Below are 12,750 nucleotides of genomic sequence, written 5' to 3' on the forward strand. Positions count from 1 at the left end.
TTGGCTTTTCTCAAATGTTTTTCTCCTTACATGTTAATTGGGTTAGGGGTGGAGCGGCTACGTTCAGTTTCCAGCAGACCCCTAGAACAGCTGAGCCAAGGGAGTCCAGAAAGGGATAGTCTTGTGTGGGGGCTTTCGGAAGGTGGCGGTAGGGCCGGTGAGAGACACAGGGGTTGGGCAACCACTTCTTCCATTAACGTTTCTGCTAAGTCAGTGCAGCAGGTATACCAGTGTTGATTTATTGCTGCAGGCACACCCATAATTTGTGCCGTTTTCTCCAGCTTCAGGATTTCTGTGACGGCAGCAGATTCGTACATCGTTAAAGCAAACAGGCACCACCACGTCTGCATCTTCATGTGTGATGTACCGCATCTACGTGCAAGGGTATTTATCCAGTGCCAGATAGCTAGTGGGTGAAAGAATGCTGAGCACTATTATCTCGTAACCGACCACTGCTCCTGCTCTCTGCCTCTAGAGTGCACAGCAATGCCACAACCACCACCAAGCAACGAATTTGCTAACTAATGCAGCAGGATGAGCTTATACCACTGAAACAAGGTTATGACACGGGTTGACCTCGCACTACAAGTTGTAGCGCATTTGAATACTCTGCATGAGTTGCAGGATTGCTGAAGCTAATGGAGGACCCACCGTAAAAGACAGTCACTCTGATTCTCACATTCTAGCACCCCTGTTCAAATGTACATTTGTAATGTAATCAGGTAACGACTAGCCATTCAATTTAGTTTTGCTTTAATGAAGAAAAAGTAAAAGCTGCCTTTAGATAGTAAGTATTAAAAATTATTTAATTTCAAACTGTTTTCTGTAATCTTGCTTGTGGGTGGCGATATTTTGCACTTATGATCATATTGATGTTGCTGTTGGAGAACCAGGGTTACAGGGAAGTGATTTTTCTGTCTCATGTCTAGCTCTTGCCTATGCTGTTGTATGCGCTTTTTTTATGATGCTTGTCCATTCTGCATTTTACAGGAGCTATCTCTGCTGCCGCTGATGGAGCCAGCTATTACTGCAAATTTCAGCCTTTTCTCCCCCTTTGGCAGCAGCCCACTCAATGGCAAGCACCCTTTGAAGGGAGCCTTTGGAAATGCGGTATTGGACAGCATGCCCGATTACTATACCCAGTTGCTCACCAAGGTAACTGATTTTCTCCAGTGTAAAAAAAGTTGGGGAAATTACCATTGGTCCAACTTGCAGGATCTCCCCCATCCTCACCACCCCCCATGGTCATTAGTCGATTGGCATGAATTCTTGAGAGTTGATACGTGACCCAGTGATGTTCCCGTAGAGATGTGTATTGTGTGTTCAGAATTTGATCAAATATGGTGAAATCAGGTTCCCAACAGAGCATGGGTAAAAATAAGTTTGCTAACTGTAAAAGAATAGCCTTAACATAATGTTTGTAAACTAATTATATATTTGTGTATTGTTACTGAAGATTCACAGCCTGTCATAGAGGCATATTCAGTGAGCATAGGACTTCATAAAAGAATAGGACTACTAAACACCTAAGCTTATAGTTAAGTAGCTTAATAGATTGATACATTTTTATTGTTTCAAGTTATTTAAAACCCTCACAATAGAACACACTCCTATAGTAACACAGTTAAACACAGCATGATGTCAGGTGATAGCTTGTTTAACCCAGGTTTATTTCCATCAATTTAATACTTCAAAAGTTTGTGTGCCTTGAGTCTTTAAGATCAGGTTAATAAATAATAAAGTTCATATTGCAATATTGTGGGACATGTTAATTTTGGCTTCCTCTAGCCCCCCGCTGCCCTGGGTCAGCCAGGTTGCGGTAGGCTGGTTGGTGGCATGTGCAAGCAGATTTTAATTTGTTTTGCAAGGCTGAATCGTTACTGTTTAGTTAACAAGATTCTTTTATACTGGGGTAGCCAATGGATAAAGTACACAGCAATCGGATTGATTTTGATACAGTGTGTTGCGATGTCCTGTGATGATTTTGACAAGGGCTATACAGGAGAGGTCAGTGACTAAATTCCTGACTGCACTCAGTTTGATTTCGATAGTGCTTATTGCGATGTCATGTGGTGGGTTGGTTTTGGCTTGCTCTAAAGTTACGGTTCTTTTAAAAATGGAACAGGGCCGACCGTGCCTTCACTCAACTGATATAGGCCTGCACTGAACCGGCTGCTGCATGGCGCTAATGGATGTGCATCATAGGATTGACATAGGTGGCACTGTTTCAGAATGATGGAAAGCCAACTAGATTTCCACTTTTCGCAGTCTGCAGAGCACAAGTTCAGTAGCTTGAGTACTTCTCTAAGAAATTTCACATATCTGTCTGAAAGATTCACATTGGCTCCACTCAGACATGCAGTAATGGCAATATTGCATTGTGTTCTGCCCAGGTGTCGGAATATCGGTTTCAACCAGTAGTACCCTAAGCTCTCTAAGCCGGGATGAAAGCAAATCACATGCGTCAATGATTCCTTCTTATAGTTAACACAATCAGCAGTTGTGTTCAGAAGAGCCTTTGAAACACCCAATCCTTTTAAGCGAATTAGCCCGCATCTCAGCCTCTTTTTGAAGGCCAGTTTCATGGGGCTGGATAGATATGCTTTCCCTGTTCTTTATATAGGGTCCCAGACAGGTCGGCATGGGCCTTTCCTAAAAGCTCTTGCCTATCTTCGTCTCTGGATTTTCTTTTGTGCGATTCTGGCCAGCAATTTAGCGCTTAGAAAATGTTCTGGGCTACAAGTAACTTATTGGTTTGCAGCATGTATTGTAGACCACATGATAATTACACTATTGGCATCTAGTGTTGCATTAAGAATATTCCAATTCGTTTTTCATAAGTTTGTTAGTTTCATACAATACATGACCTTTAATTGTGTCTCATGTCACACATTTATTTTCCTGCAATAGAGTTCAGATTGGTCGCAAATTTACTGAGAAGGGTATACTTGAGAAATTTTGACCTGTCAGATCACGTCTTACTACTAATAACACACATGAGGGAGTAGGGTTGAGATGGAAAGTACCTCATTTCAATTTTGTCTTTCATGTGCACTCTTTTCCTAAGACCAAACTCCATACGATCTGTAATATGTTTACCGAGGGTCCCATCAAAATTGCCTTATAAAGGAAGAGTTACAGTTAAAGAAAAATATTAAACAGAAGGATATCGGTTGTGTAGATTATGCACAGATGGTGCACAGGACCAATGCAATGTAGAAAAATGAGAGAATGTTTAAAATGTTGAGTGTAGGAAGATACTTCAATAGTGAATTTTATAAAATGAGTATCTTAGCTTACAGTTGTCTGATGTGGAGGCTTACAATACAGTAACTTGTAAGGTGAATCAGGGGGGCAAGAACATGCAATTTCCAAAGCAGACTCTGTACATAAATTACATGCTTTAGGGTAAACTGCACATTCATGAGCATCCAGCGCCGAAAAGTTGACTACCAAACCTGATTGCCCCGAAAAGAGGGACAACATAGGGAAACAGAAAGAATTTGAGAAGGAGGTGGCTTGAGAAACTTAATGGCTTCAAAAGAGGATCAAGCTTGACTAGCCGATCAACCTCAAGCATGGACTTCATTTGTTGTCCACAACTGCGGACCCTGACACTGCCCTTGTTACCCCTGGCCTAGAAGGGGGCAAGGGAGTACCAGGGAAAGGAAGGAGCATTTGGCTATGCAAAAAGCTCCAGAGGCTCTTTGACAGCAATCCTCAAGACTGTTACAATTCGGCCTAATCAGCGGAAATGTAGCTGAGCTTCACGCTCTCCAGGCTCCAGACAGTTCCATGCAGACCTGAATGCTTTCAATATTGTGCAAATTGAGCTTAACAGGAGAATTTGTGTCTAAATTCAGGTCAACGTACCATAAGTCCTTTTATTTTGTATGTTCTATTCATACAGCACACATTTAGGTTAACTACAGCACAAAATTTTTAAAGCATCCTATCTGAAAGAAACACGTTAGTGATAGATTCCTCACCCTAGGCATCAGACTGGATCCGGAAAGTTTTCGTCAGCAGTACTCCTGCGCGTCTGTAGGTGTCGTCGTGCGGCTCCCCGTATGTCGTTGGTGTCGTACTCGCCGAGATGACGTCGCTGGAGCTACTTAGAAGCGCCCACGCGCGCTGACGTCAGTTTTATCTTTTTCCGCGCTAGAAAGCGCAGATCCAGAGAGAGCGGTATCCCCAGTCAATTTTTGACTTAGTTATATTAGGGACTTTAGTCTGTTTTTTGAGTCTTTGAGCTTTTTGTTTTTGAGCAAGCCGGGCTGAAGACGGCTGGAATGCCAGAAACCGGTCCTCGGAAGCTTGTTTCCGGTCCAGGGAAGGCATGGCTTGGCAGTTCGGGCTGGACTGTTCCCATGAGGCACAGGGTCAGACTGATTTGCATATAGCCATGTCTGAACTGGGGTGGCAGAGTGGGCTAAAGAACGGTGATGAATTAAACCCAGATCTTTTGACTGGGTGTGAGTGTTTGATCGATTCAGATGCTCCGTCCATCACCACCCCCCCTTTTGTACCCCTCCTGGGATGGGGCAGCCATATGGGAGAAGGGGAGATCAGAGGCCTCGGGTCTCTGGCGGAGTCCAGGCTCCATATCAACTTTCTGGAGCTCTGGGCGATCCTACTTGAAGGCATTCCTTCCCTCTGTCAAGGGGAGAGTAGTGCAGGTGTTCACAGACAACACCACTGCCATGTGGTATTGCAACAAGCAAGGCGAGGTGGGGCCGTGGACCCTATGTCAGGAGGTTCTGCGTCTCTGGACATAGCTGGAACGTCAAGGCATTTCCTTGACGGTTCAACACTTGGCAGGATCCTTGAACGCCAGGGGGACGAACTCAGCCGCAGGTGCATAATGGATCACAAATGGCGTCTTCACTAGGAGGTGGTGCAAGGTCTCTTTCAACAGTGGGGAGAGCCTTGGTTAGATCTATTAGTCACATAAGAGAACGCGCAATCTCTTCTGCTCGTTTGAATTTCCAAGGCGGCACTCGCTCGGCGACGCTTTTCGTCACGAGTGGAGCTGTGGTCTATTGTACGCCTTTCCGCCTATACCACTTCTGCACAGAGTGCTGAAGAAGATCAGGCGCGACCAGGCCCAAGGTATTCTTGTGGCCCCGGATTGGGCTCGAAGAGTTTGGTATCGTGAGGTACTCAGTAGGAGCATGGATCCCCCGATCCGACTACCTCTTCGGGAGGATCTTCTGTCGCAGCAGCAGGGGATGGTCCTCCACCCGAACCTGTCCAGCCTCCACCTACATGCGTGGAGTTTGAGCGGTGACAGTTGATTCCATTTGACTTGCCTCCTGAAGTCTGTGATATATTTCTGGCAGCCAGGCATCCCTCCACTAAATCTGTATACGCCTGCAGGTGGAACAAATTTGTGGCATGGTGTACAGAAAAAGATGTGGATCCCCTTTATGCCCCTCTTTCAGAAGTTCGTTTGTTCTGTCTTTCTCTGGCACAGCAGGGCTCTGCTCTGGGCAATATTAAGTACTATCTTTCTGCGATTTGAGCCTTTCTCAGGCTCCCTGATCAGCCCTCTCAGCTAGGGGTCCCCCAGGGTCAGTGATGCACTGTTGTTGCACCCTCAGCGGCACTAGGGCGGCCGGGTGCAGAGTGTTGAGGCCCAATGTTATCCTATAGAGGATAGGGGGGTCTCTGGTTGGTGGCTGCTAGCAGGCAGGCCACAGGGTTGTGGGAGCAAAGCGCCTTGTGTTTAGCTCGGGACAAGTTGGGGACCAAAGTAGCACCAAAGGGGCACCCTCTGCAGCTCTAGGGCGGCCGGGCACAGGGTGCTGTTTTCAGGTCGGGTGCCCTGTTTCCAATGGAGAACCTCCGGGCCAAAAAAATGCTGCAGGCTCAGGGACGAAGATCTTCTGGGTGCAATGCGACCACCACTTCGAGGGGTAAGTTGGGATGTTGTGTGTTGGTTTGGCAACTTCGAGTTGGGCTCTCAAGGCTGTGGGGCATTAGGTGCAGGGGTGCCTTTTAGTGTCGGATTTTCTTACCCGCTCTTGTCGCGATAGAGGAGATCCTCTGGATTGAGGCTGCAGGTGTCGTCTGGAGGCTTGAGGCAGGTCAGGGGTCGCCGAATCTTGGGTCAGGATCACCGGGGTGACCTCCTCGTGGTGTTTTTCCGCTCAGGCCTGGCGGGTGCAGAGTGGGCTGGATTCACGGTTTCTGGCTAGCACCAGAAGCTGCAGTTTAAACACGCCCGGTGTTCACAGGAGGAAGAGTCTGGGAAGTGAAGACAGGAAGGTCCTCTGGGGTTTGTGAGGTTGCTGGCTGCCGAACATGCCGTGATTTTGCAGGAGCAGGTCTGAGGGGAGACAGGCTTTTAGGGCTGGGGTCAAGTCAGTGGGCGTCGTCCTCTTGTTAGCTCTGCACAGTTCTTCGTCCTTCTTTTCTTCTTGTAGGTAGGCTGTATCTCCCTTGGTGGTTCACGGCTGCCCCTTAAATACTGTATTTAGGGGGTGTTTAGGGGTCTTGAGGTCAGTAGCCAATGGGCTACTGACCTTAGGGTGACTACACCTTTGGTGTGCTCCCCCCACGTGGGGGAGTGAGCACAATCACTAGTCCTGATTGGGGAGGGCCTGCCATCTGAAAGATGGCGAGCACTGGAGCGTGTGCTTCACCTCTCCTCCCCCACTCGAGGGGTGGAGTTGGGAGAGGTGGGCACAACTCCTGGGCCGCCCGTTTTCCCGCCGAAAGGGAGGGGAGACAGGAAGGGGGCCTGCTCCTGATAGCAGGAGAGGCTGGGGGTCGCATTACAAAGGCTGCCAGGCCTCTGAAGCTTCCCTGCCACAGATGGCTCTTTCTGGCCTGGGGGAAGTGTGAACACCTCCGCCCAGGAAAGGCTTTGTTTCTGGGCTCAGGGCGAGTAGGCTGCCACCTTAGGGGTCCAGAAACATGTCTCTTGGTGGCAGGCCGGTGTCTACCAGTCAGGGAACCCACCAGTAGCTGGTCGTTTTTCAGGGGGCATCTCGGAGATGCCCTATGAGTGCATTTTTCATTAAATGTCACACTGGCATCAGTGTGAGTTTAATGTCCGGGAAGTTTGATACCATACTTCTCAGTTTTCAGTGTAGCCATTATGGTGCTGTGTAGTTCGTAATGACAAGCTCCCAGCACCATATACTCTTAATGGCAGCACTGCACTTACAATGCCTAAGAATTGGCTTAGACACTGTAGGTGTACAGGGCTCATGCACCTGTACCCTCACCCAGGCATAGGGCACCCAGCTAGAGGGGTGACTGACCTATGCAAGGGCAGTGGGTTGTAGGCATGTTACACAGAGATGTGTGCCATGTCGACTCTTTACTTCGTTCTGCACCAAAACACGGTCTGCAAGGGGGGGGGGGGGGGCGGGGGCTGAGGCACTCCAAGAAAAAGTGCATCAGTAGTCTGGCCAAAAGTGGGGGGGTTACTGCAACAGAAACCCACTTTCCTACAATGACCAGCTCTTTGTTGGCTACATAGGCACCACGAAAGGCTGGGCTGTGCGCAAGAGGCCCATCTCCAGCTGGGTCGTCTTGTGTATGAAGGCATGTATTCTACCAGGGCGACAGCAGCTACTACTGCATTGAGACGTGGTGTCCCCCTGCAAGACATCTGTCAGGCAGCCATGTGGGCCTCGCTGCACACTTTTACTGGCATTATTACCTTGACAGTCAAGTCCGGAGAGACTGCTTCTTTGGCCGTTCTGTTCTCCATGACTTTCTGGTGTAGTCTTGGTTCACAAACCCACCGGTGTTGGTATTGCTGGGGTATCTATTCTAAGGTAAGGAATCTATCACTAACGTGTTACTTTCAGATGAACAAGTTACTTACCTTCGGTAACGATATATCTGTAAGAAACACAGGTTAGTTATAGATTCCTTACAGCCCCACCCATCCTCCCCGTTTTGCGAACTGACTTCTAGGGTTAAGGACATCCTTTCCGAACCCTAGTTTTGTGCACCAGTGGTCAGTTTCTTGCATGGCTCTGCGCTTCTGGCGTCGTACGTCCTGTACAGAACTGATTTCCGCTCACAAGGGCGGCGTCTATGTAGCTACCGCGACGTCATCCCGGCGACCACGACGCCAACGACGGACGCAGAGTCGACCGACGCGCAGGGGTACTGCTGACGCAGAACTTTCTGGATCCAGTCTGACGCCTGGGGGTAATTCTAAGTTTAGGAATCTATAACTAACCTATGTTTCGTACAGATATATCATTACCGAAGGTAAGTAACTTGTTCGATTGGGCTAGTAGAGTTTGGTATTCTGATTGACCAAGTCTGAGCATCTGCCTCTTTTGGGAGACCTAACTCTGCAAAGGAGCAAGGTGACTGGACCAAACCCCCTCAACCTACATGTATGGAGATTAGGCGACAACAACTGAGTGGGCTCAATCTGTCCACAGAGATGGTGAATGTTATTCTTGCAGCTTGATGCACATCTCCCAAATCTTTTTATTGGAGTTGTTGGATGAAGTTTTTGCTGGTGCGGGTGCCATCAAATTGACCTTCCTTTGGGGAAACAGGCTGATGGCAGACCCACTTCCGGTGTTTGTATTGCTGGGGTATCTATTCTAAGGTAAGGAATCTATCACTAACGTGTTACTTTCAGATGAATAAGTTACTTACGTTCGGTAACAATATATCAGTAAGAAACTTTAGTTAGTGATAGATTCCTTACCGCCCCACCCATCCTTACCGTTCTGCGAACTGATTTCTAGGGTTACGGTCATCCCTTTCAGGGCCCTAGTTTCAATGCACCAGTGGGCAGTATCTTGCATGGCTCTGCGTTCCTGGTGCAGAAATTTGTGTACATAACTGACATCAGCACGCGTGGGCGCATCTAAGTAGGTCCAGCGACGTCATCTCGACGACTACGACGCCAACAACGACGCTCGCGGAGCAGCATAACGACGCCTACTGACTCGCAGGGGTACGGCTGACGAAAACTTTCCGGATCCAGTCTGGCGCCTTGGGGTAATTCTAAGGTAAGGAAACTATCACTAGGTAATGTTTCTTACAGATATATCGTTACCGAAGGTAAGTAACTTGTTCATTTCAAGCATTTTCTTTCAGTTTTTATTCAAATGAGTGAGATCGAGAAAGTGACCAGCAGGACTTGATTGAGGCCTGCAGATAAAGTATGATGTATTTTTTATTGAGTAGTAAGTTTGAGATACTACATTATCTCTGCCAAGTATAATACATCTGTGGTTAGAATTTGGTATTTTCCTACTGTCTCTGTATCACAGCTTAGATTGGAGAATGTCATGCAATTAGCTGAGCACATAAGCTGAGTGGTGTATTTCTCTGCTTCATGGCCGCAGTAGTGTAGTTGAATTTTTTCTTCAGCTAGGATCCAGCCAGAGTCAGTCATACTGAGGTGGAGTCGCTGCAACCAATCTCAGGCTTTTGGATCAGCTTTCACCCTTAGTTAACCCTTAGGTAACTGGGCTGGCCACAGCTGACTAACGCAGTGCCTCATATTTGTTTCACTGCTTAGCACAATCTGCCCAACTCCACAACCGATTTCTCCGGCTACCTTCAGGCACATATATTTCAAACTTAAGTGCAGAGCCATTTGGCACAAAGAAGCCAAGGGTGAAGCGAGGAGATATTGAACTGGTAGTGACAGTCCAGCTTCCATGATTTTCCTGAAGTGAAACAAATTTCCGCTACCCCCGGTATTTTGGTGAATCGACACCCATGCTCAAAAGGATGTACAAAATCATGCAAAATCAACGTCTTGCAGAGAGTAACCCCCAAAAATAAATTAGCCCATTGGCTCCTACCCTTTACTCCCATGTAAGCCTCTAAATTCACTATTTAGGTGCCCCCTGGCACCAGGAACGCAGGTTCCCCTGACATAAGAATAAGAACCAAAAAAGCAAGAAATGCGGACTAGCTGCACTAGGACCGCTGGGGGCAGAGTGCTGAGGCCCAGTGTTAGCCTATTGGGCTAGAGGGCCGTCTGTTCGTGTCTGCTCTCGGGCAAGCCATTGGGTTAAGGCGAGCAAAGCTGCTAGGGTTAAGCTCAGGGCAAACAAGGATCCGAGTTGGCACAGAAGGTGCACCCACAAGGGTACAGGGGCAGCGGGGTGCAGGTGCTGATTTGACGTTGGGTGCCCTGTTTTCAATGGGAGATTTCCGGTCAGAACAAATACTGCAGTTTTGGACAGGGAGGCTTCCTGAAGGCTATCACTGGTTGGAGAGGTAAGTTGGGATGCAGCAGACTGCCTGAACACAGTCGGTTGGGACACCCAAGGCCATGGGGCGGGCCGGTTTCCTTACCGACTCTGGTTGTGGTAAGTGTTCTCCCCCAGATAGAGACTGCAGGTGTCGTCGGGAAGCTTGAGGCAGGTCGATCCCAGGTCAGGTTCACTGGGAGGACCTCGGTTGTTGGGTCACTCAAACCTGGTCCGTGGGCGTCTGGTGCAGAGTGGTGCAGACATGCGGATTTGTCCAGAGCCAGTCTGGTTCTTAAGCAAGTCAGGTGCTCACGGGAGACAGTGTCTTTGCAGGGAAGACTGGGCAGATTTTCTGGGGGGAGGGGGGAAGCTGGCTGCAATACACACCGGGATTCCGATGGAGCCGGTAGAGGTTGGGACAGGCCGATAGGGCTGGGGCCAAGGCAGTTGGTGTCCTCCTTCTTGTTTCAGCACAGCTCTTCCTTCCTTCCTTCCTTCTTGCTTGTCTGAGGAGGCAAGATTTGGGTCGCCTCTAATTACAAAATTTAGGGGCGTTTCAGGTATATACAGGTTGGGACCAATGGGTCCCCTTCCTTGGGGTGGGGACACCCCTTATTATGTCACCCTCCTGTTGGGGGGGGGGGGGGGAGGCAAAGGCCTCTCTCTGGTTGGCTGGGTGCCCCATCTTTAAGAATGCGGGGACTGAAAATTGTGCTTTGCCTCTCCTCCTTCACCTGAGGCGTGGAGTTGGCAAAGGTGAGCACACCTGTCCTCCTGTCTTGGTTTTTTTGGTGATTCTCCCTCCCAGAGTGGAGGTTAGAACCAGTGGGGGCCAGTTGCTGGGAGCAGCAAAAGGCAGTCACCTAACAAAGGCGGCAAGTCTTTGAAGCTTCCTCTTCGTGGACCCTGCCCATCCAGGGGGAGGAGGCTTGGCACCTCTGCCCAGGATGTGCTTTGTATCTGAAAGAAACAGGTTAGTATTAGATTCCTTACCTTAGAATATCCCCAGGCGTCAGACTGGATCCGGAAACTTTTGCGTAGCAGTACCCTTGTGCGTCGGTAGGCGTCGTTGGCACCGGGATGACATCGCCGGAGTACGTAGACGCCGCCCTCGCGCGCTGACGTCAGTACTTCTTTTTTCTGCGCCAGCAAGCGCCGATCCGGAAAAAGTGGTACCCTTAGTCCATTTTTGACTAAACTTTTTTGATAACTTTTGATCTTTCTTCGAAGTCGAACGACTCCGACGGTGCCGGTAGGGATGCCCGAATTCAAACCCTGCTCCGACTGATGTTGGTTACCGACCCCCATTGCCAGTGTCTACATTGCCTTGGGTCCGACCACGATGACAAGTCGTGCCCCGACTGCCGGGCCTTGACGTCGAAGGCTAGGCGGGAGCGGTCCCGCAAGCGCCTCAAACTCCGGCAGTCGGCCCGCGCCGTTCGAGGTCCCGGTCCGTAAAGGGGCCGAAGTCATCACAGCTCGGAGAGTCATCACCACTCCTTGGGCTCCAAGTCCTCCGGTAAGAGGCACAAGAAGTCGAAGAAGCGACATCGCTCTTCTGACTCCCCCGACGCTCGCACGACGCGGCCTGCTCCATAACCGCCGGTCCCTTGGCAGAACGCAACTCCTGAGATCGATGCCTTCCTCACAGCCATGAGGTCGCTCACTCCTCCATCGGGTTCCGCGGCGCCTAAGGGCCCCGCGGTCCCGACTGGAAGCCCAAGTGGGCCGGGTGCTTCGGCCCCGGCGCCGTCGGCGACTTCGGTCCCGACGCCGCAGGGCCCCTCCGGATCCGGGGCGTCGACCTTACGACCTCGCCCGCGCCAGCCCCTAGGGTGTCGACGCCGTCCCCGGTCCCCCCCCTCAACCCGGTTCCGACGCCGGAGCGGCGCCGCTTGACACCGCATTCGACGTCGAGAGAAGAGTTTTTCTTCTATGATACGGCCCCATCATTTGACCCTGAGTACCAGGAGATGGGTGGCGAGGCGGATTGGGAGGGGTCTGAGGACCCTCTGGCACGTGAGTGCCAGTCTTATCAGGACTGGGCAGGTGAGCTAGGGGATGCCAGTGGTATGGACACTTCGTCAGACACTGGTTTTGTCTCCCCTCCTACCGTGGCTACGGAGGAGGGGGCTGCCTATAGTGTGGTGTTGACGCGGGCAGCCAAGGCCTTATCCCTTGAACTCCCCGTTGCGGCCGTGAGGACTAACCTCCTCACTGAGGTCCTTAAACCGCAAGCAAGCTCTTCGGAGCCTCTGTTGCCGTTTAATGAGACCTTGTCTGACATTCTTCTGGGCACTTGGTCCAGGCCCGCTACAGGTCCCCCTGTAGATAGGAACGTGGACTGACGCCACCGCCCGGCTCCGGGTGACCCTTGCTTCCTGTCCACCTACCCCACTCCCGAGAGCCTGGTCATACAGGCCTCTAACTCCCAGACCGCATTCCAGACGGCTCCCCTGATCTGTAATCCAAGAGGTAGGAACAGTATGGTAAAAAGATGCTCTCCTCACTGAGTTTGGGGTTCCGGTCAGGTAACACTGCGTGCCTCTTG

General features: G+C 49.9%; 1 protein-coding gene across 4 annotated transcripts in view; it reads left to right on the top strand.

Annotated features, from left to right (window-relative positions):
* Positions 1-12,750, top strand: part of KMT2D (lysine methyltransferase 2D) — a 1,692,256-nt gene that overhangs the window by 1,351,825 nt on the left and 327,681 nt on the right. For all 4 annotated transcript variants that reach the window (XM_086963706.1, XM_086963708.1, XM_086963710.1 and 1 more), the window contains one exon: positions 991-1,155. In XM_086963706.1, the coding sequence (XP_086819832.1) occupies positions 991-1,155 (165 nt within the window). The remainder of the gene's footprint in view (positions 1-990; positions 1,156-12,750) is intronic.

The sequence above is a fragment of the Lissotriton vulgaris genome, chromosome 1_1 (genome assembly GCF_964263255.1).
Source record: "Lissotriton vulgaris chromosome 1_1, aLisVul1.2, whole genome shotgun sequence".
NCBI classification, from domain to species: domain Eukaryota; kingdom Metazoa; phylum Chordata; class Amphibia; order Caudata; family Salamandridae; genus Lissotriton; species Lissotriton vulgaris.